Source organism: Lathyrus oleraceus, chromosome 5, assembly GCF_024323335.1.
Source record: "Lathyrus oleraceus cultivar Zhongwan6 chromosome 5, CAAS_Psat_ZW6_1.0, whole genome shotgun sequence".
Taxonomy (NCBI): Eukaryota; Viridiplantae; Streptophyta; class Magnoliopsida; order Fabales; family Fabaceae; genus Lathyrus; species Lathyrus oleraceus.
In genome coordinates, this window is record NC_066583.1 from 80,084,930 (window position 1) to 80,109,399 (window position 24,470).

Below are 24,470 nucleotides of genomic sequence, written 5' to 3' on the forward strand. Positions count from 1 at the left end.
GTTGTTTATGCTGTTAGCGACTTTGGAGGCTAAAGATAAACTGGTGATTTGTGATCTAGCCGTGGTGTGTGATTTTCCTGATGTGTTTCCTGAAGAAGTGAATGAATTACCGCCAGAGCGTGAAGTTGAGTTCTCGATTGATTTGGTACCTGGTACTAGGCCGATATCGATGGCTCTGTACCGTATGTCTGCTGTTGAGTTAACTGAATTGAAGAGTCAGCTGGAAGATCTGTTGGATAAGAAATTTATTCGTCCGAGTGTGTCACCGTGGGGCGCACCAGTGTTATTGGTTAAGAAGAAAGAAGGTACTATGAGGTTGTGTGTGGACTACAGGCAACTAAATAAAGTGACGATCAAGAATCGATATCCTTTGCCGAGGATTGATGATTTGATGGATCAGTTGGTTGGTGCGAGTGTGTTCAGCAAAATAGATTTGAGATCGGGGTATCATCAGATACGTGTGAAAACTGAGGATATTCAAAAGACTGCTTTCAGAACAAGGTATGGACATTATGAGTATTCTGTAATGCCTTTTGGTGTGACTAATGCGCCTGAGGTATTTATGGAGTATATGAATAGGATTTTCCATCCGTACCTAGACAAGTTTGTTGTGGTGTTTATTGACGATATTTTGGTGTATTCGAAATCTGAAGAAGAGCATGCTGAACATTTGAGAGTGGTTTTAGGAGTTCTACGAGAAAAGAAGTTATTTGCTAAACTGTCTAAGTGTGAATTTTGGTTAGAAGAGGTTAGTTTTCTTGGTCATGTGATTTCCAGAGGTGGTGTTGCTGTTGATCCTTCTAAGATAGAAGCGGTGTCTGAGTGGGAAGCCCCGAAGTCAGTTTCTGAGATAAGGAGTTTTCTTGGACTTGCAGGTTATTATAGGAAATTCATTGAGGGATTTTCTAAGTTGGCGTTACCGTTGACGATGTTGACTAGAAAGGGGCAAGCGTTTGTTTGGGACTCAAAATGTGAAGAAGGTTTCCAAGAGTTAAAGAGAAGGTTAACTACTGCTCCTATTCTGATATTACCGAGTCCGTCGGAACCATTTGAGGTTTACTGTGATGCTTCATTGTTGGGTTTGGGTGGTGTTTTGATGCAGAATAAGCAGGTTGTAGCTTATGCTTCGAGATAACTGAAGGTTCATGAGAGGAACTATCCGACACACGATTTAGAGTTGGCAGCTGTGGTATTTGTTCTGAAGTTATGGAGGCATTACTTGTACGGGTCAAGATTTGAGGTTTTCAGTGACCATAAAAGTTTAAAGTATTTGTTTGATCAGAAAGAGCTGAATATGAGACAGAGGAGATGGTTAGAGTTTCTGAAGGATTATGACTTTGGTTTGAATTACCATCCGGGTAAAGCAAACGTAGTGGCTGATGCATTGAGTCGGAAATCATTGCATATGTCTATGTTAATGGTTAAGGAATTGGATTTAATTGAGCAGTTTAGAGACTTGAGTTTGGTGTGTGAGAGTACTCACAATAGTGTTAAATTGGGAATGTTGAAGTTAACGAGTGGTATTCTGGATGAGATTAGAGAGGGTCAGAAATCCGATGTGCTTTTGGTTGATAAGTTGACTCTAGTGAATCAAGGTCAAGGTGGTGAATTCAAAGTTGATAAGAATGGTGTTTTGAAATTTGGTAATCGGGTGTGTATTCCGGATGTTACCGAACTTAAGAAGAGTATTCTTGAGGAAGGACATCGTAGTGGCCTGAGTATTCATCCTGGGGCTACGAAGATGTATCATGATTTGAAAAAGTTATTTTGGTGGCCGGGAATGAAAAGAGAAATTACGAGTTTTGTTTATTCTTGTTTGACTTGTCAGAAGTCAAAGATTGAGCATCAGAAGCCGTCTGGGCTAATGCAACCGTTGGCTATTCCAGAGTGGAAGTGGGATAGTATCAGTATGGATTTTGTTTCTGGTTTACCGAGGACAATTAAGAATTTTGAAGCTATTTGGGTGATTGTTGACAGGTTGACAAAATCGGCTCATTTTATTCCGATCAGAATGGATCATCCGTTAGAGAGACTAGCTGAGTTGTATATTGAGAAAATTGTAAGTTTGCATGGTATTCCGTCGAGTATTGTTTCGGACAGAGATCCTAGATTTACATCGAAGTTCTGGGAAGGTTTGCAGAGGGCTTTGGGAACTAAGCTGAGATTGAGTTCTGCATATCATCCGCAGACTGATGGTCAGACTGAGAGGACGATTCAGTCACTGGAGGATCTTTTGAGGGCTTGTGTTTTGGAGAAGGGAGGTGCTTGGGATTGTTATTTACCTTTGATTGAGTTTACCTACAACAATAGTTTTCATTCGAGCATTGGTATGGCACCGTTTGAAGCTTTGTATGGTAGGAGATGTCGGACACCTTTATGTTAGTATGAGTCCGGTGAGAGTGTTGTGGTTGGACCGGAGATTGTTCAACAAACTACGGAAAAGATTAAGATGATTCAGGAGAAGATGAGGATTGCTCAGAGTCGTCAGAAGAGTTATCACGACAAGAGGAGGAAGTCACTTGAGTTTCAAGAGGGAGATCATGTGTTTCTTCGTGTTACTCTGATAACTGGGGTTGGTCGAGCTTTGAAGTCGAAGAAGTTGACACCTCGATTTATTGGTCCTTATTAGATTTTGGAAAGGATGGGGGAGGTAGCCTATCGTATCGCTTTACCGCCGTCACTTGCGAATTTGCACGAGGTTTTTCATGTGTCTCAGTTGAGGAGGTACATTCCTGATCCGTCGCATGTGGTCAAAGTAGATGATGTACAGGTGAGAGATAACCTGACTGTTGAAACATCACCTATGAGGATCGAGGATCGAGAGTTGAAGTAGTTGCGGGGTAAAAAGATTGCTTTGGTAAAGGTAGCTTGGGGAGGACCAGCAGGTGGCAATGTGACTTGGGAACTTGAGAGTCAGATGAAGGAGTCTTATCCAGAGTTATTCGCTTGAGGTATGTTTTCGAGGACGAAAACTCTTTTAGTGGGGGAGAGTTGTAACACCCCGATAAAATATGATAATTATTTAATTTAAGTTAATAGTATATTTATTAATTTAATTAAATAATTGGAATATTATTGGATTATTATTATTGGAATAATAAAGTTGGAATATATATATAAAGAGTTCCATTTGGTAAAAAGGGTTTTTCACGTGAAAACCAGAGAAGCGACAGAAAGTGAGAAAAGGGCAAAGAGGAAGAGCAAGAGAACAAGGGTTGAAGAAGGGAAAAGCTTGAAGCTAAAGGATTTGTCGGATTAACTCAGGTAAGAGGGGGTTTATCGTCGTTTAATGGGTATTATGGGTTAACATGTAATGGGTAGTAATAAGCCATTGAATTGACTCTAATTGGGATGAGAAATGTTGTAAACGATGATGAATAAGTTATGTTAAAACTGTAATTGAATCTATATGTGGGTGAATCGTAAATTTCTGGACGTGTAGCTTTTTACGGAATTGAAATCGGAGGTCCGGAAGTCCTCCGACGGCGAAAAATGCGGGGGATTCTGCATTCTGTTCGTGTTAGCGCAGGAACAGCTTTCTGTCTTGCGTTAACCGGTTAACCCAGGGTGTTAATCGGTTAACACTGTTATGAATTATGAGAAATTGCTGTCTGTCTTGCGTTAACCGGTTAACCCAGGGCGTTAACCGGTTAACACTGTTAAAATATGCCAGGAAACATGTTCTGTGTTGCGTTAACCGGTTAACCCAGGGCGTTAACCGGTTAACACTGTTGGAAAAGTGAAAAATTGATATTTAAATATTGTGGACATATTTGATGATTGGCCTATATTGGTGTATGATATAATAGGGATCATTTCCCGTTGTTTTGAGCAGTATAGGTATTAGTAGAGTGTGCTAATACTGTGATTTATTATTTGGCATGATATGAATATGATTCTGTGATAAATATGCTGATGATGTATGATGGTATGCATAATACTGTGAATCTATCTGTTATGTATGCAATTGTGAATGGACTGTTTATGGCTTAGAGTGTGAGCATATGTCCATTGTGGATTGTTGTTGATGGTTGCATGTTAGGTGATTTAGCGTGCATAGTATGGCCTTTATGGTGGTAGCTAATTCCCATGGTGAGGAATTAGTGAGTGAGTTATTGTGGATTGTTGTTGATGTTTGCATGCTAGGTGATTTAGCGTGCATAGCATAGCCCTTGGGGTGGTAGCTAATTCCCATGGTGAGGAATTAGTGAGTGAGTCACTAGGTCTCAAATGAGTGGGACTAGTGAGCTTGGTAGCCGTATCTGGGTTTGATCGGTGAGGTTGAACTATGTGTTCATGAATAGTCGGTACCGCATGCATGGAGTCTCATTGCATAATGTATGTATGGCGTATAATATGAATGGATGTATTCCAATATTATACGTGTGTTTTGTGTTGGGTTGAGTATGATTATGATTTTGAGTTGATGTGCCGTTGCTGAATGTGTGATCTGATTTGGGTGATGAAATGTGTTAAATTACTTAGCATTACATGATATTTTATAATGCTTATTATATCGATTGAGGAACTCACCCTTACAACTATGTTTCAGGTAACGAGCAGTGATTGAGTAGAAGCTAGTGCTTGAAGTCTAGTGTAGTTCCTTAGTGGGTCATGCTCTGGTATATGTAACATCGGGACGGGATGTTTTACCTTGTTTTCATTTGGTTGTTGAATAATTTTACATGTAATGTGTTACATGGTTTGCATATCCGCTGCGAATTGTGCAAAAATTTATTTTGATTATTAAATGAGCATGACAAACTATTTTGGTGAATGGTGTGAAGTGTCAAGTGTGACACCCTTAATTGCATATCTACTCTGATTTATATTTTGTTGAATTAATTAATTATTGGGGGTATTTTAGAAGGGTGTTACAGGTTGACTATGATGAAACCTTTTCACCAGTTGCAATGCTTAAATCTGTTCGGATTTTACTTGCTATCGCTGCATATCATGATTATGAAATATGGCAGATGGATGTCAAAACTTCTTTCCTTAATGGGAATCTTCTTGAGGATGTGTACATGACACAGCCTGAAGGATTTAACATACGATAAGAAGCCCAAAAGATATGTAAGTTACAAAGATCAATCTATGGATTGAAGCAAGCTTCCAGAAGCTGGAATCTTCATTTTGATGAAACGGTAAAACAATATGGATTCATCAAGAACGAAGATGAGCCTTGTGTCTACAAGAAGGTTAGTGGGAGCATGATCGTTTTCCTGGTATTATATGTAGATGACATATTACTCATTGGAAACGATGTCCCTACCCTACAACAAGTAAAGTCTTGGTTGGGGAAATGTTTTTCTATGAAGGACCTAGGTGAAGCAGTCTATATATTAGGAATCAAAATCTATAGAGATAGATCACAAAAACTGCTTGGCCTAAGTCAGAGTACATACATAGACAAAGTGCTGAGACGCTTTAATATGCATGATTCCAAGAAAGGATTCATACCTATGCAACATGGTCTGTGTCTATCAAAAACATAATCCCTTTCAACTAAGGAAGAAAGGGATCACATGAATAAGATTCCATATGCATATGCAATAGGATATATCATGTATGCCATGTTATGTACTCGACCAGATGTCTCGTATGCTTTAAGTGCAACGAGTAGGTACCAATTTGATCCTGGTGATGCTCATTGGATAGCTGTCAAGAATATCCTTAAGTATATGAGAAGGACTAAGGACTCATTCTTGATATATGGAGGTCAGGAAGAGTTGGATGTAATTGGATACACCGATGCTAGCTTCCAGACAGATAAGAATGATTTTAGATCGCAATCTGGTTATGTGTTTTGCTTAAACGGTGGTGCTGTGAGCTGGAAAAGTTCAAAGTAAGATACAATTGTTGATTCTACAACAGAGGTCGAGTATATTGCTGCCTCAAGTGCAGCAAAGGAAGCTGTTTGGATCAAAAAGTTCATTAGTGAATTTGGCATAGTTCCTATCATTGTGGATCCCATTGGTCTCTATTGTGATAACAATGGTGCTATCGCACAAGCTAAGGAGCCTAGATCTCACCAACGATCCAAACACATACTTAGGCGTTATCACCTCATTCGAGAGATAATAGATAGAGGAGATGTGAAAATATGCAGAGTACCTACACTTGACAATATTGCTGACCCACTGACAAAGCCTCTTGCGCAGCAGAAGCATGATGGTCATATTATATCTATGGGCATTAGGGGTATGCCTGATTGGCTCTAGTGCTAATGGGAGATTGTTGGTGTAAGCCCTAGAGGCCAATACTTTTGGTACATGTATCGAATTGTTTATTAATAATAAAAGGCTTTTTCTTTATTATGTTTGTTTAATAAAGTCCATAGAATAGATAGTCCGTTTAATGTATCAAATGTGACTTAATCATGAGATCACATTAAACGTAAGGACACTATTCTTAAAGTATTCGTAGTCGAGCTTTATTGTGAAGTGGGATAACATTAAAGCATGAATACTATTATGTTTATAGACTGATGATCACATCTCATGGATCACGGATAAAGAGTTATCAAGTCTTAAACATAGGTATGAATATTAAGAGTAATATTTATACTGGATTGACCCGCTATGAGAATACTATATAGAATGTTGTGCAAAGTGTCATAAGTTATTCTCATGGTGATAATTGTGTATACCACCCTTCGACCTGAAATCACTATGGACCCTAGATGTAGAGTCGAGTGCCTTATTGTTGATCAAACGTTGTCTGTAATTGGATGACCATAAAGCTAGTTGATGGGTACTCCACGAAGCATGCTAAGGGACATGAGTGACCTAGATGGAATTTTCCCATCCCGCGTAACAGGATAAATGTCTATGGGTCCAATATTGAACTGGATAAGGATGACACGGTTTATGCCTTGTGTTCAATATAGACATAAGGGTAAAAGGGTAATTATACACATAAGTATTATCACATAAGGATTTGTCAGATCACATGACATTTTCGTGTCGTGGATAGCAGTGATGTGTTGCTAGATACCGCTCACTGTTTATTATGTTAATGCGTGATTTAATATAATTGCCAATGCCGCGAAAACCTATAAGGTCACACACAAAGGACGAATTGATGAGAGATAGAGTAACTAAGGAACATCGTAAGGTACGGTGCACTTAAGTGAATTATAGAACATCGTAAGGTACGGTGTACTTAAGTAGAATACGAAATATGGTAAGGTACCACGCGCTTAAGTGATTTTGGCATATTATAAGATATGGGCTACATACACTTAAGTGGGCTTTTTAGCTTATAGCCCACACAAGTGGTTCTATAAATAGAACCCTTGTGTAGAAGGATTAGTGCAGTTGCAATTTCGTTTCTCTCTCTCTCTCTCTCTCACACACACACACACACACACGCACACACACACTTAAAGCCTTCATTCGTAGCAGCTAGCACTGAGATTGAAGGAATCCGTTCGTGTGGACTGAGTAGAGACGTTGCCATCGTTCAACGTTCGTGATCGCTCCGTAGATCTGCATCAAAGGTTACAATCGCCACATGAGGTAACGATTCTATCATTGATCATGCCCATTCGTAAGGATCATTAAAGGAGAAATTTTAAATTCCGCTGCGTTTTGGATCGCCCTTCTCCTTCAACCACACTATAAATAACGAGTTTTAAGAAAACAAGTATGCAAGGTTTTTGTGTTCCACACTGTAATCGCTCAATATTACAAATGGGGTTGGAACAAAAACGAGGGAAATTGAATTTATATGAAATGCGTGCATTTTTCATATTGATTATTGAAGTCAGTGTATGAAAGACTTTCATCTAAGCATTGACACAACTGTCGAGTCTAACACTTATCTTCGTTATTACCTTTTTTTCCAAAACTAACTTATAACCCTCAAGTCTCAATAAAGTTCAACATATTTTTTTATATTATTAAAAATAAATACTAATGAAAACATTATCACTAAATTATTAGAGTAGGATATAACTTTTGTCGACATAATGAGAGAGAAAGTGGTGTAATATATGATTCAAGTGTAAATCTTCATCATATAAACAACATGTGATTAGTCTAGTGACCCAAATAACCCAATTATAATTGAGTTTTGATCGATGGAAATTTATTTGTTATATCATCGAAGTATAAAGAAAAGTAATTTAAAAGTGACACACGAAAACACCTTGATTGTCAAAAGCTACCATCCAATCATTTTTGTACTTTGATGTCTCATCTAAGGGATCTCAAGTTGAGTGTTTTAGAGTTCTCTCACCAATGTGTTGTGATCACAACTCTCAGTGTTTTTGGGTTAAAGTTGGATGATTAAGGTTCATACTAAAACTCTCATATCAAATCTTAATTTTTCAAACATGTGATGCACAAAATTAAACCAGTGGGTACCTTTGGTAGTACCAAATGAATTGAAATAAAATAAACTAAATATAAATTATAAATAAAAATAAATCAATAGAAATGACATGCAACTAATATCAAGTATAATTGCCTAATATTTCATTGTTGAAGTAATCAACAATCCCCGACAATAACATCATTTTGTTGGTGTGAAAAATGAAAGTATAGTATAACATGTGTCAACAAAAATTAAAAGTGATTAATGAGTTTAAATCGTCTCCAAGGGAATACTAGAAGTTTAAAATACTAATGATATAAACGTTTAAGTTCTCTTTGAATCCTTTGCCCCTTTTTGATGTTGTTAATCTCTCTCTGAACCTATAATGATTCTTCTTATATCATGACTATTTTACAAAATAGTTGCACACGATGTCTCGTTACACAACATGCTCTGTCCAATTACAATAGCCTAATGTCTTGGGCAGAGTCGTAATCAAAGAAGATTTGATCGACAAATAGTCTTCCAATTATATTTAATCACAATAGTGTTATCTATGGTTAGTTATCAAACATGACCAAGATTGATTCACACAATTTTGTAAATGGAAAAAAACATTAAATACAAAATATTACTGAATAACTATAAGTTACTATTACAGAAATCATATCTAAATGGATCACAGTAATGAGGACAAATTCATTTAAGGAGAGTTAGTCTAAGGGGTCTAGCTACCCATCCTTAATGGGTTAATGGTAAATTCAACGGAAAAAAGAGCAATTACACCTTACAAATGATGATGTATCGAACCCTTATGATTCCTTGCCTTCTCCCATGCTCAAATGCTTTATAATACGTCTATTTTATCATAAAAGTTAGAACCATAACATCTAAATATGTTTGGTAACTTATAAAATAAATCTCGCTAAATCACATTGCATTTCCTTAATGGCGCACCACAATTTTGCAATGTTGGTGACATGTGTGTCTTGTGATTGTAAAAGTCGTGTTACACTTCATGTCTGGACCGAATGTCGTGATATTTCCAATATTAAACTATTATTTTCATGCTCCATATGGTGTCACACCGTCTGTCTTGTGCGACACAATTTTGTTAAATCTTGTAATTTGTCCTCTTTTCTTCTATTTTTTCGATTATTGTATGCAAGTCTTCACCTTCATCCGTCATCACAACTTCATAGTAAAATACCACATGAATTGTTTGGTTAAAATGCTTTTTTTTGCATGGATTAGGTCTTTCCATGATTATTCAAAATATTTATTAAACCTAAAAAAAAACATTAACGAATTAAAAACAAAAGTACTTGAAATGAATACAAATTGTACTAAAAAACACATAATGACAAACTATCGTCAATTATTTGTGATTAGGTGTGACTTTAATGGAAATCTCTCAAGTGTGAGAGAACTATATTAGCCTATAGTTAACGAATCGATCCCGTATAAATTTTGTGTATGATTCTCTTCCCTATTTACTCTACTTCACAGTGCGTTACTCTATGAGCTCGAGAATATAAAAAGAATACTTTAAAATCAACACAATTCAACCTCCATAGTTTATTGTGTTTTTCTCACCTTCATGATGTGTGCTCGCATTAGTACCTCAAGCTTCATCGGTCAAATATCGAGCTGCATGGAAAATAATAAATTGAAGATGACCTTGAGGGCCTAAATAAAATTACCGACTATTATAACCAACTTCGATGAAAAAGTATTTAAAAATGTTAGTAAATGAAAATCCAAAAGAGGGTCAAAGAAACCATATGAAGAATTCCCCAACACAAAAAACTGAAGATACCTAAAGGGATGTGACATAAATCACATCTTTAGACTACACCCTTGAATGCATTATTGACGATTAACTGTTAGGATTTAAGAATGAATGGTCTAGTGAGATTAGGAATTTAAAGGTACAAGATCCACTCGAAGAGATTAACTTGATATAAGAAGAGACAAAACCCAAACCGTTATTTGTTAGATGAGTCTTTAAGGAAAGAAATTATTATTATCCTTTGTGGATAGAAAAATGCTTTGCATGAGAATATAAAGATATGTTCGACTTGGGTTGAAGACTAGCAATGCATAAACTGTCTCTTAGTTGACTTATACATTATTTAGCGTAAAAGTTTCAAATATTTTGGGTGTGTTAAATTGGTAAAATGAATATGTGATCCTTGACGTTTCACCAACATACCAACGACTCATCCAAGTATGGTCAAATCCATTAAAGACGCTACGAGTGTATCAAAATTATGAGAGATATGTTAAGGAATTAGTCGATATTTACCTATGAACGTTGAATCAAATAATTCAACAACCATTCAACTCTATCAATTATTTACAAAATTGAAACAATAAAAATATGTTATTTATAACTTTATTTCATTCCATTAAATCCAATATCCACTATCTAAACCTTAAATTTTCATGCACATTTAAAAGGATACAATTCAATATGGTTTTTTCCTATTAAAATAAAACAATGAATATTATTATAATTTTGTTTGCAACAATCACATATCAACATCAAAAGAACTACATAAGAATTTTTTAAGGGTGTTGGATGAAAAACAAAAAGTTCAACAATATGCACATTATGACCTAGAGAGACACAATAATTACTACTAACTATTAACTTACATTAATATTTGAGAAAGATATATGAGATTGCAATACCAATTACCAAGCCCAATTCATTTCCTTTAGAACCGGCCCTTAAAACCCTAAAACAATAAAACAAACAAAGCCGCTGCTATTTTGCCGTCTTATCAGTTTCAGAAACTATTCTCAGTCGCAACAACTCAACTCAGCCGTCAAAACCACCGCAAATCGCAGGCGAAGCAACGAAACCCGCCACAAAATTGTGAGAAAAATCCACTTTTCCTTTGTTAACTATTAATTTCACACTCGTTCAAGTTTTACATACAATTATTAGATAAACAGAATTATTTTTCGAATTTCTCTTATCTGAAGTGTGGTGCGATAAATGCAACATACATTGATCGGAAAATGAACCTCTCGAGATTGTTGAAAATGTACCCAGATCTATAACTATTATTACAAAGTAGATAACATTTGAACCATTGATATTTCGATTAACAGTTATAGTTATGCAATGATTATGCACTTTTATCCTATGTTCTAGAGGAGTCTAGTCTTATTTTATTCTCTCCAATGATTATTTCTATTTTCTAAGTTCCGGTTTATTTCTTATTTAAGATTTATTAACTACAAATCAATGAGTAAACACTCTTTGTTAATAATGCCTTGTTAATTCAGGTAAATGATTATGCTGTTTTAGAATTTGGTAATTATTATAAGATGAAGGCTATGGCAAAGAAAAAGAATCCCCTGGTGTTTATGGATGTGTCTATTGATGGGGATCCTGTTGAAAGGATGGTTTTCGAGGTACTTTATATTCTTTGTATTAATATTTTTGTGCTGCAGTTATTGTACTATACAACCTTAATGCATGATCATTGTGTCGTCACAGCTTTTCTACGATGTTGCTCCGAAGACGGCAGAAAATTTCCGTGCATTATGTACAGGTATTTTGAGTTTATGTTTGATTTGCTTTTGGAATTTCTTCTATTCTAGCCTCTGTTTACCGGTCCTTTTCCTTTTCCTTTTCAAAAGTTCATTTTCTAGAGTCGCAGATACACATTCACCGAGTAAACAGGTTCTTGGACATGTTAATGTACTTTGCATCCATGCAGATATTGTTTTTACTTTTGGTTGCAAGTTGATCTTTGCTTAAAAACTGTCTACCTCATGAATGGTGCACTTATTCCTCATTTTTTCTTCCAAATTTTGATTTTGTTTAGGAGAGAGAGGTATCGGTCCAAATACTGGAAAATCGCTGCACTACAAGGGTTCTTTCTTCCATCGTGTTATAAAAGGCTCCATTGTGAAGGTATGTTGTTTTATCTGGTCTTATATCTAAATTTTCCTATGGAATTTCGATATATGTCCTCTCACTGTGGTTGAACATGGCTTAGCAGTGGTTTCCATTACCCTTGTTTATGCTGTAGGATACACAGGGCTGATGGTCACAACTTCTTTTCTTGTGATATAGTTTTAAGGTTGTACTTACAGTGTTGTTTGTTGCTCTTACTAAGTTGTACATCATTGTAACGCTTTAAGCTTCTTGGTGCCCCAGCCCACTTTGTATGCATTGTTTTGTACTGTTATTATGTGTACTAATTGCTGGTTTTACTTTTGTACAGGGTGGTGATTTTGTCAATCGTAATGGTATGTATTTTATAAATATCTATATATTGCACCCCATTATGAGTTTGCTGTCCATTTTTTGATGGTTGCAATTTGATACAATACACGTAGTCACTTCCTTTGTGTTTTTTTTTTATTATTTGATCATTCAGTTGTCCGAGTTGCAAGCCTTGTTCCATTTGCATGTTTCCTGTGACGATGGTAATTTCTTTTCTAAGTCAATTGGAAACATTTTTAACACAGCTCCTTTACTTGAACACAAACTGGCCTGTAACTGAATAGGGGTATTAGAATTTTTTGATTTGATTTATAAATATGGTTTACTTTACTTTTGATATTGGTAATGTTGATGGTAATATATGTCTCTAAAATACGTGGATTTATAATCTTTGAGTTCTGTGTTTCATTTTTTTCAATATTTTGAAAGTATTGCAGCCGCTGATTAAATACCATATCTATTTGGTGTTTCATAGTATTTACCGTCATGGCTTAGCGATTAGTCTAGGTTCAAGTGTTTTTTTCTTCCGTGATATGGTGGTTTTTACCCATGTCCATTAATTTTTAACTTACACGTGCACTACATTTTCTCATGTTTTCAGGGACTGGTGGAGAAAGCATATATGGTTCAAACTTCCAAGGTGAGAATACTACCACCTCCACCAAGATCAAACTGTACAGTGTTCCTTGTGCTATGTTATATTATCTCAACTAACATTTTTGGTTTATTTTAGATGAGTCGCCTAGGCTAAAGCATGACGCTCCAGGTCTTTTAACTATGGCAATTGTTGACCGTGACACACTCGGGTCTCATTTTATTATCACTTTGAAAGCTGATCATCATCTTGATAGGTTTGTTAATCTGATATTTTTTGGTTGCATTTGACTTGTTACTTTGATATTATATTTGTTTGAGGGTGTGGTAAGATAAATTGCTTAATTGTGCTACTGTGAGGCAATTTAACAGGAAGCATGTAGTTTTTGGGAAGCTTGTTGAAGGGCAACAAGTATTGAGGAGAATTGAAGATGTGGGTGATGATGAAGGACATCCAACTGTCACTGTTAAAATTATTTATTGTGGTGAATATAACGAGGGTACGCATTGCTTAACTCATTTGAATAACACAGTTCTACTCTTGATATGAATGCTAATTACTCTATATTTATGAAAATTCCGTCTCCAAACGTTCCCTTTAAATGCCTGAGCATAGTTTATTTTGTTTTTATTTTCCCTCTTTATTTGAAAACGCTCTATTCTTAACCACTTTTTGTTTTTAATATTATTAAACCCTTGATTTGAATATTCATATGTGTAGATGGGAAGAAAGTAAACAAATCAAAAGTAGGAAAGGGAAAGCACAAAAGATCTGCAAAAGACAGAAGGAAAAAGAGAAGATACAGCTCTTCTGAATCGGAGAGTTCTTTGGATTCAGACACAGAATCTTCAGAAACTGACAGTGATTCTGACTCAGATACATCCTCATCAACTGATACAAGTTCCTCTAGTGATGATAGACGAAAAAAGAGGAAGAGATCTAAGAAAGACAAATATAAACGTGACAAAAAGAGAGATAAACGCCGTGACAAAAGGCGGAAAAGACTAGATAAGAGATCGAAGCGTAGATCAAAAAGGTATTGAATACTTAAATATTGCTAGTAATTTATCTTTGTTGTGAGGAATGTATTATCATGGATGCACAATGATTGAAGTAGGTTATTTCCCATAGAGTGCATATTTATACAAGTTTCTCACATGTTTTTTTTTTTGTATCAAATCTCTTTTGATGCGTACACCCTCCGTTCTCTTTTATAAGCAAATTTTATTTTTTAGATTCATTGAATAAATGATGTATTTGGACTATATTTAGACTAGATACATCAATTATTTAATGAATCTAAAAAGTTAAAGTTGCTTACAAAAGAGAACGGAGGAGTACTTTGTAAGCATGAAATAATCTATTGCAGATATTCTTTCTCAAGGTTTTTTTATACATTTTCTTGAGAATGATGTTTTTCTTGCATTTTTGACCGTCGGAATTTGTTGATGACTTGAAGTTTATGAATTTGATCTGTGATTTTAACTATTCTTTTTTCGATTCACAATCTTTTTCAATTTACTAGAAAAACATCAATTTTCTTGTGTTTCTCAAAAATTTCAATTTAATATATTGAGAGAACAAGTCTTTTCAAAGTCTCAAACTGAATGTCATATTTTATCAGGGAATCTGGCAGTGAATCAGACAGTGAGAGTGACAGTAGCTCTGACAGTGAAAGTCTTGATACTCTTCAGAAAGGGCTGAAGCGAAAAGATCGTTCTCAGAAGAAAGGTAAATTTTGAAGCATTTTAATTGTTTCTCCAAATAAAACTGTGACCCGTAGTTATCTTAAAAAAATTGTTGAATACATCCTAATGTTTTTTTTTTGGTTTAAGTTTAATTCCTTGGGATATATGCATGACATGTTTCTCTCTCTCCCTCTCTCTCTTTTTTTTTTATGTCCAGCTGAAGTTACGTCTTCCCCAGTGGTGGGGAAAGATGTACCTACCATTCATCATAAAAAGGAAGAGGCAGGTATGCCCGAGGGTAAACCAAAAATAATAAAGGAAAATGGAGAGCGGCATACCAATGGTACTGGAGCTGCGTATAGATCTGAGAGAAGTGAAGAGATGCAGCCTGATGTGATGGATGATCATTTGGGCAAATATAGGTAATACTTCCTTCTCTTGTCACCTCAGTTATTTGTTATGCTTATCATTTCTTTCACTTATAAAAAGTCAATGAGCAGGAGTCGAAGCATAAGTCCTAAGCGACCCACGAGTAGGAGCATGAGTATTAGTCCCGGGAGGAGTAGAAGCAAGAGCCGTAGTATTACTCCGAAAAGAAGAATGAGCAAAAGCCCACATGTTAGTAGAAGCCCTCCTCGCCCATCAAGGATGAGTTTGAGCAGGAGTCCTGTCAGGAGCATCGACAGGAGTCCTGTCAGGAGCATCGACAGGAGTCCTGTCAGGAGCATCGACAGGAGTTCTGATAGAAGCATTGGTAGGAGTCCAAGAAGAAGCATCATCAACAGGAGCCCAGTGAGAAGCAGAAAGGGGAGAAATGTTAGTAGAAGTCCTGTTATAGCTCGTCCTCTTAAAAGTGTCAGCAAGAGCCCTGTTAGATCCCGCCGGGGCAAGAGTTCTAGAGCATCATCAAGAAAAACAATCAGTAGAAGCCCTGTAAGATCGTCAAGAAAGAGCATAAGTCGCAGTCCAATTAGATTGCCTTCAAGAAGCGTAAGCAGAAGCCCTGTAAGAGTGTCAAGAAAGAGTGTAAGTCGTAGTCCAATTAGATCACCTGCAAGGAGCTTAAGCAGAAGCCCTGTAAGAGTGTCAAGAAAGAGTGTAAGTCGTAGTCCAGTTAGATCACGGGTAAGAAGCTTAAGCAGAAGCCCTGTGAGAGTGTCAAGAAAGAGTGTAAGTCGTAGTCCAGTTAGATCACGGGTAAGAAGCTTAAGCAGAAGCTCTGGTAGGGTCCCTTCGAAGAGAAGCAACAGCAGAAGTCCTGTCAGAGCACCTAGTAGAAGCAATCGCCGCAGTTATTCTAGGAGTCCTAGCCCTGTACGTAGGAGGACACCTCGTGGGGGTAATTTGTCTAGGAGTGCTTCACCCGATGCTTCACCAAAGCGTATCAGAAGGGGAAGAGGTTTCAGCGAGCGATACTCCTATGCAAGAAGGTATAGAACACCTTCTCGGTCTCCGGTGAGGTCAAACCGGTACAATGGTAGAATTGATCGCGACAGGTAAAGTTATATGCAGTTTTTACTTAGTTACCTCACTGTTGGTATTGATATTTAATAGTGGAGTGATAGACTTAAAACATTCTGGCAGCAGATTTTCAAGTTACAGAAGGTATTCTCCCAGGCGTTTCAGAAGCCCACCACCTCGTGGAAGAACTCCTCCAAGGTTTATATAATTTTATTAGTTTTTTGGTTTTGTTTTGATGCATTGCTTATTATGCCCATTGTTAGTTCCTTGTGCCATATATTTAAGGGTCAGGGCACTCTTTAATGATTCCAAATAAAGAAAATATGGGCACTATTTAAGAATTCCTAATAAAATATTCTTAAAAAAGTTAATTATTTCAATTTCCAATGTATTCAATACACGCATTTTCAAAAATACTTGCCTTTTTAAACTCTTAAAGGGGCACACGTTAGAATTTCCCTTTATTTAATAATAGTTGAGTTCATATAATTATTTGGGAGTTTATACTTTAGGTACCGAAAGAGGAGCAGAACGCTATCTGTGTCACCCAGTCCACGCCACCAAGGTCGGCGATATAGCAGAAGCCGCAGCCCAATTCTCACTCGCTCTCCAGTTCGGAGTACTTCCCCCAATCGATCACGCCCCTCTCGTGTAGAAAGGCATTCATCATTTTCTCGGAGCAGAAGCAGGAGTTTACCCAAGTCCAGGTCTTCTGTAGAATCACCATCTCCACAAAAAGTAAGTCGAGATAGAAGGTCAAAGTCATCATCCAAAAGCCCAGATGGAAAGAAAGGCTTGGTATCATATGGCGATGGTTCTCCTGACTCAGGCTAAATGTGAAATAGTCTCATGTTTTATGTACTTTGGGGCTTCGATTTTCGAGCTTTACCTCATGCTTTGCTTGCATGCTGGAATTTGTGGGTCTCATGTTTTTTTCTTCCCTTTCATAGACAGCAATCACATGTGTTTGGTCGAACTCGAATTAGAAACATTGCCTGACTTGTCTTCGGTGGCTGAGTTGGATTTATAAAATTTTGGAATACATTAGATTTGGTCCATAATGCTCCTTCATAAATACATCTTAAATTGCAATTTTGTTTGTTTTGAAGTTGTAGCCTGCTTTACAAAATCTAAATATTAACCGACTTAATGAAAACATAAAATATTTTAGTTAAAATTAATATATTTTCATTACTATAGATATACATTATTGGAATTAAAATGTTGATCTGGTAGAAAAATAATGATTAGTGTATCATGTTTTATTAAGAGATCAGCTCAATTTAATTTAATCTTGTTTAATTAATTTTCTACCGCTAACTGATGTGGTAAGGAGGCGGCACAATGTGATGAAAGAAATGTGACAGGCAGGACAATCCGGAGGCAGACAAAAAACCTAAGTAGTGGGGCAGTTTCCAATGCTAGTAAAACATTGTAACCATCCAAATCCACTTCATTGTTGTCTAAGGTTAGGCCATTTCTTCTACTCTTAAGCTTTATAAACACTCCGCAACCTCTGTTTTTGAAACAGATACCATAGATAAAAAAAACAGACAAATGTCAGTATCATCATGGTCGTCGTCATCTCGTGTTTTCGACACCATACATGAATGTCTCATCCTTGCAAAATCAGATTCTCATGAATCTCAGGAGAAAGGTCTTCAAACATTGGCTGCCATCACCAAGGTAAGTCCCCAAAACAGAACCTTGGTAGCTCAAACAGATGGAGCAATCACAACCTTAGCCACACTCACAAATGCTTCCTCCTCTATTATCCAAACCCTTTCCTTGTTGATTCTCTTTAACCTTTCCCTCAACCCTGATTTAAAGCAATCTCTAGCAGATATGGAAACAATCTATCACCTCAATTCTCTCATAAACTCATCGTCATCATCTCTGCGATCCCTTGATTCATGCAAACTTGCCTCTTCATTGATTTGTAGCTTGGCCATGTTTGATAAAAACAAAGCCAAATTCGGAGTAGCAGGTACCGTTCAGCTGTTAGTGAAGGCTATTGAAGACTCTCTTATCGATTCCGCTGACGCTCATCATTTTCTAAGTTCTTTAGCTGAACTTGTTCAATTCCATGGAAACTGTACTCTAGCTGTTCGAGGCGGAGCAGTTCCGGTCCTGCTTCAAGTCGTAAAGAGCACTGATAATATCAACGAGGATTTGGCTGGAACGTCTCTTACCGTTCTCGGTCTCCTTGTGAGGTTTGATGAAGGGCTGAATGTAGTGAAGAAAACAAATGAGATAATAAGTTCAATGCTAAGTGTGTTGAAAGGAAGGTCCTTGTTGTGTAAGGAAGGTGCAGTTGATATTCTTGTTAGACTTTTTGATGAGAGTGATGAATGTGTTAGAGAAGCTTTGATGTTATCAGAGTTTTCAAGTGTGTTGGCTGATATTTCTGTGAGGGGTTCGGCTAGAGTGAGAGATAAGGCTGAGTTGTTGATGAGGAAGATTGCAAAGATGAGTTTAGAGACTAACATGGAATTAGTTTGCTCACCATATGATTAATAGCTTTAGTTAATCAAGTTATTACAAGTCAAATGATGTCATGCTTCAGAGTTATTTTCACCAATTCTATTACTATTATACTTGTCCTTTTAATCTTACATGATTACATTGTCAAAATCAATAATAATAGTTACTTTTTTTCTTCGTAGATGAAGTAGTAATAACCAAGAATTCAAATTCTAGTAATAACGTCCAATCTAACACTATTGACTTCTATCAATCTAATTAAGATTTGTGGACCGTGACAGTTGGTTTTGTTGAACTGTGATATTCATCATCTCAATTTACACATGAAAGACAAATGAAAAATAAAATCAGATAAAAATATTTCATTCAATCAAAAGTTAATTAGTCAGAATCAATGGTCCCATATATACATTATAAAGTGCAACCAATCTAGAGAGAAAAATGCGAATTATCTATCTAATTGATAAATAATATTAAATGAAATAAAACTAACTAAATAATTAATATGGTATTTTAACACCCCCTCTGACTAGAATTGATGTGGAACAAATCCAGTTCGAAGAATTGAAGGGACTAAAATGTAAAACTTTGGTGAAGAGGTCAACAATTTGATTCGAAGAAGGTATTGGTTGCAGGTGAACAAATTTATCTAGAATATTGTCTCTAACTATTTGGTAGTCCATTTTATGTGTTTTGTATGTTCATGGAACATCGGATTCGTCGCAACGTGAATTGCACTTTGATTGTCACAGAAAATTGTAACCGGGTTGAATTGCAAGACGAATAAGTCTTGTAAGAGATGTAGCATCCATTGTGCTTCGCAGGTGGAGTTTGGGAGAGTACGTTATTCAGCCTCCGAGGATGATCGAGAAACAACGATCCGCTTCTTTGATTTCCAACTGATTAGAGAGGAACCCAACTAGAAATAGAAACATGTAGTAGAACGTCTAATAAGCGTGCATGAGCCCCAATCAGCATCTGTAAACCCGATTAGAGTTAGGCTGGAATTTTCTTTGAAGAACAATCCATTAGCCGATGCATTTTCAAGTATCATACAATCCTTAATGCGGCATTGAGGCGTCTTTTGGTGTTGCTAGCTATAAATTGACATAGCTTGTAAACAGAAAAGCAAATCTTAGGTCATGAACGCGTTAAATAGATCAACTTACCAAACGTCAGAACTGAGACAGATCAGGGAGTAAATCTGTTGGTTCATCTTGCAAATTGGATGTTGGATCCATTGGTGTAGAGGCAGACTTTGTAAGAACAAGATTTTGTTCTGCATCTGAACTTTAATTTTGATTATAACAATACATTGTTTCTTAGAGAACAATTTTGTATCCTAATGGTTTTATCTAGTGTGTAGCTTTTGCTAGCAGGTTCTGATTCAAAAGATTTGACGAGCGACGTCATCAGATTATAGACTTATCACACTCTGAGTATAAAGAGATACAAAAGTGAGCTTTACAAGATTATGTCAAGTTCTGGAACGCTCATAAACAATGGTTCTGGTGAACATTTGTGCTAAAACTTTGAATCTGACTCTGATAGAAGAACCTCTGAAGATTTGTCAAGCTCTCAAGATTCTGCGCTCTCGAGTTCTGAAGACTAAGTTCTGAAGACTCAGAAGACAAGATCCTAAAGACTCTTAAGACAAGGTTCTGAAGACTCTCAACTCAGTCTTGATCCTTCCAAAACATGCTTCAACAACATTTATTCATAAGCCTCTGAAGATTAGAAGATAAGATCAAGGTTTTACGTGAGAAAAATAGTACACAATACAAGACAAAATGCTCATTCCACTATGCTGATTTTATGGAATAAGGATTGTACTATTGTATAATTTTTCCTCCCACCTTTGGAGACCGTTATGCAAGGTGACTGCTCATTTGTGAATATTTCCATCCACTCTCCAACGAATATTTTAATTGCTTATATAAAGGAGACTTGGAAGAATGATCATTTGCTAATACACTAATATCTCACAACGCTTTTGTTGAACTGAATGTTATTCTTTTGAATGTAAAAAAGAAAATATACATAGAGCTTTTGTTCGTTTTTGTATGATAAATTCATCGTACTGAAATTTATGTAATCTGATTTCTTAGAAGAAATATTGTAAACAAATTTCTTGTATCTCATTGATTGAGTTTGTATTCTTTGAGAGACTAGGGTCTAGTCAGGATTCTCAAGAAGACATTGATGCGTTGTCTTTGTGTGTATGTAATCAATTGATTATAGTGGATTAAGTCCTCGTTGATAAGGCGAAATCACCTTTGCGGGTGGACTGAAGTAACTTAGTTAATAGTGAACCAAGATAAAAATAATTGTGTTCCTTTACTTTTGTTCTTGTTCTATTTTTGAGTGTTTTGGGTACAAAAAGTTTTGATCTTGGAAACCCAATTCAAACCCCCTTTGTTGTGTTTCTTGTCACCTTCAATTGACATTAGAGCTCCGATTCTGGTATTGATAAGATTATCAAACACTTAACCATGTCAGATAAAGATCCAGTCTATTAAACACAATGACGGTTATTCCACCTGCACCTGCTCCTGCTTTAAATGATAAAGATCATTATAGTGCTAAACCTCCTGTTTTTTATGGAGAAAGATTTGATTACTGGAAAGATAGGATATAAATATTTTTTTTAGGTCATGATGTAGATATATGGGATATAGTAGTCGATGGCTACGTACATCCTATTGACGCCAGCGACAACAAAATAGAAAGAAGAGTGATGACAGAACAAGAAAAGAAAGATTATAAAAATCATGACAAAGATAGAACTATCTTGCTGAACGCCATCTCGTATACTGAGTACGAGAAGATAACAAATAGAGACTGTAAAGTCGATGTTTAATTCTTTGAGGATGACTCACGAAGGAAACACTCAAGTCAAAGAAACCAAGACACTTTCCTTGATTCAGAAATATGAAGCGTTAAAGATGGAAGATGGTGAAATTGTTGAGAATATGTTCTCAAGGTTTCAAACTCTTGTTGCAAGACTGAAGGTCCTGGACAAATGGTATTCTACTGCTAATCATGTGAAGAAGATCATCAAAAGTCTACCTAAAAGATGAAGACCTATGGTAACTGCGTTGAAGTTATCAAAGGATCTGAACAACACCTATCTTGAAGAACTTGTTAGTTCTTTTTTTAGTCACAAAATTGAACTTGAACAAGATCAGCGCCATAGAAAGAACACATTTTTTGCTCTGAAGTCTTTAGGAAAGTCTAAAAAGACTAGAGCTTTTCAAGCAGAAGAAGATGATTCTGAAGAAGAAGATGAGTTGTATCTCATGTCCAGAAGAGTGAATGAACTCTAGAAGAAAAGACAAGGCAGATTCAGAGAACAAAGAAGGACAAGTGGTCGTTATGAGTTTACTTCTGGGTCAAAGAAAGTTGGAGCCATCAAGGAAGTTATCTTCTTTGAGTGCAAGGAGCCATGTCATTACAAGAATGAATGTCCCAAGCTGAAGAAAGATAGATCGAAGAAGAAAGACTTTAGAGGGAAGAAGAAGGGTCTGATGGCTACATAGGATAATTCAGAATCCTCAGAAGATGACTATATGGAAGAGAAAGCTAATGTGGCGCTAATAGAATGCACAAAAGCTCATGCTGAGAAGATTCAATCATAATCAAAATCTGAGTTAGACTCTGAAGAGGTATTCGCTGAACTCTCTCACTTTGAACTTGAATCCAGTTTAACAGAAGTTCTGGATAAATATAAAAAGCTTATGAACAAATACAAGGATCTAAAAAAGGTTCATGTATCTGAGTCAGAAGCATACTGTAAGCTTAAGAAAGATTTTTCAAGTTTAAATGAAGAAAAAATTATTTTGAAAAATAATAACTCTGTGCTTCAGAGCAAGAGTTTCAAACTTGAGAAGGAAAATCTTTCAGGAGCCTCTTCAGACTGATAATGTCATCAAGAAATATGACAAATCCTTCCAGAAATTTCTTGCTAGAAGCCTAAATAGAAGCGTAATGACTTCAATTATTTATGGCGTAAGTAGAAATGGAACAAGAGGAATTGGTTATGATTCTGATGAAGAATCTACTTCTGAAAAAGATGATAAACCAAAAACTCTTTCTTCCCATTTTGTCCCTTTTGGTAAAAAAATGATATTGTGCCTAAAGGTAAAACCTTTTCAAAACCTAAGGCTAAAGAAAAAGTTCATTCATGTTTCAACCATGCATGCATGTATAAATATCCTGAAAGAAACCCAAGCTTGTCAAAAACTCTGGGAAGACTAACCAAAAAGGACCCCGAAAGTTGTGGGTACCTAAGTATAAGATAATCTATGTTGCAGACATCCTTAGCAGCGCATTTAAGACACCAATCATGGTACCTGGACTCTAGATGCCCATGACACATGACAAGAAGAAGGCATATGTTCCAAAGCCTAGAACTTAAGCCTGGCGGCGTCGTTGGTTTCAGAGGTGATCAGAAAGGGAAGATCATTGACTCCGAAACAATAGGTAACTATCATCTCCCTTCTATTACTAATGTTTTATTAGTTGAAGGATGAATGCATAACCTTCTGTCCATAAGTCAATTAAATGATAATGGTTATGACATTATTTTTAATCAAAAGTCCTGTAAAGTTGTCAGACAGAAGGATGACTTAGTACTTTTCAATGGAAAGAGGAAGAACAAAATTTACAAAATTAGGCTTTATGATTTAAAAAGTCAAAATGTAAAATGTCTAATGTCTATGAATGAAGAGCAATGGATGTGGCATTGATGATTGACCATGTTAGTATGAGAAGGATTTCTCAGCTAAATAAACTCAATTTAGTTAGAGGCTTACCAAATCCGAAGTTCTCTTCAGATGCTCTTCGTGAAGCATGTCAGAAAGGCAAGTTTTCTAAAACCTCTTTCAAAGAAAAAAAATGTACCTCCAGACCATTGGAACTTCTGCACATTGACCTTTTTGGACCAGTGAAAACTGCTTCTGTCAATGGTAAGAAGTATGGACTAGTCATTGTTAATGACTATAGCAGATGGACATGGGTGAAATTCTTAAGACATAAGAATGAGTCATATTCTGTATTCTATACCTTCTGCTCCCAAGTTCAAAATGAGAAGGATCTAAAAATTTTCAAAGTCAGAAGTGATCATGGTGGAGAATTTAAGAATAAACATTTTGAAAATATTTTTGACATAAATGACATTTGCCATAATTTCTCCTGCCCTAGAACTCCACAACAAAATGGAGTTGTAGAGAGGAAGAATATGACTTTGTAAGAAATGGCCATAACCATGATCAATGAGACAAATGTGGCAAAACACTCCGGGGAAGAGGCAGTTAACCCTGTGTGTTACATTCAGAATAAGATCTCCATAAGACCTATTATGGGTAAGACTCTCTATGAATTATGGAAGAATCATAACATTTCTTAATTTCATTCTTTTGGATGTTCTTGTTTTATGTTAAATGCTAAGGAGAATATGAATAAGTTTGATTCTAAGGCACATAAGTGCATCATGTTAGGATACTCTGAATGCTCAAAAGGCTTTAGAGTATATAACACTGAGACACAAATTGTTGAAGAATCAATCCATGTGATATTCGATGATAAGCTTGACTCTGAAAAGTCAAAGCTAGTTGAGAAATTCGCAGATTTAGAAATCACGTATTCTGAAGCAAAAGACTCTAGAGCTAAA

The 24,470-nt window shown here is 36.3% G+C and overlaps 2 protein-coding genes across 4 annotated transcripts; both read left to right on the forward strand.

The window, feature by feature from the left end:
- Positions 1 to 10,895: 10,895 nt before the first annotated feature.
- LOC127086786 (peptidyl-prolyl cis-trans isomerase CYP95) lies at positions 10,896 to 17,362 on the forward strand. 3 transcript variants are annotated; one of them, XM_051027597.1, is made up of 14 exons: positions 10,896 to 11,206; positions 11,623 to 11,751; positions 11,837 to 11,891; positions 12,168 to 12,256; positions 12,570 to 12,594; positions 13,173 to 13,211; positions 13,305 to 13,422; positions 13,538 to 13,665; positions 13,887 to 14,202; positions 14,791 to 14,897; positions 15,072 to 15,276; positions 15,355 to 16,350; positions 16,442 to 16,513; positions 16,828 to 17,362. In XM_051027597.1, the coding sequence occupies exons 2-14, from the start codon at positions 11,665 to 11,667 to the stop codon at positions 17,147 to 17,149; spliced, it is 2,559 nt and encodes an 852-aa protein (XP_050883554.1). In that variant the 5' UTR covers positions 10,896 to 11,206; positions 11,623 to 11,664; the 3' UTR covers positions 17,150 to 17,362. The 3 variants fall into 3 exon arrangements, with proteins under 3 accessions (XP_050883554.1, XP_050883555.1, XP_050883556.1); XM_051027598.1 differs by lacking the exons at positions 10,896 to 11,206; positions 11,623 to 11,751 and adding an exon at positions 12,726 to 12,774; XM_051027599.1 differs by lacking the exons at positions 10,896 to 11,206; positions 11,623 to 11,751; positions 11,837 to 11,891; positions 12,168 to 12,256 and adding an exon at positions 12,378 to 12,425.
- Positions 17,363 to 17,872: 510 nt separating this feature from the next.
- LOC127078850 (uncharacterized) lies at positions 17,873 to 18,832 on the forward strand. Its single transcript, XM_051019269.1, has one exon. It carries the CDS (start codon positions 17,873 to 17,875, stop codon positions 18,830 to 18,832), a length of 960 nt encoding a protein of 319 aa, XP_050875226.1.
- Positions 18,833 to 24,470: the final 5,638 nt, after the last annotated feature.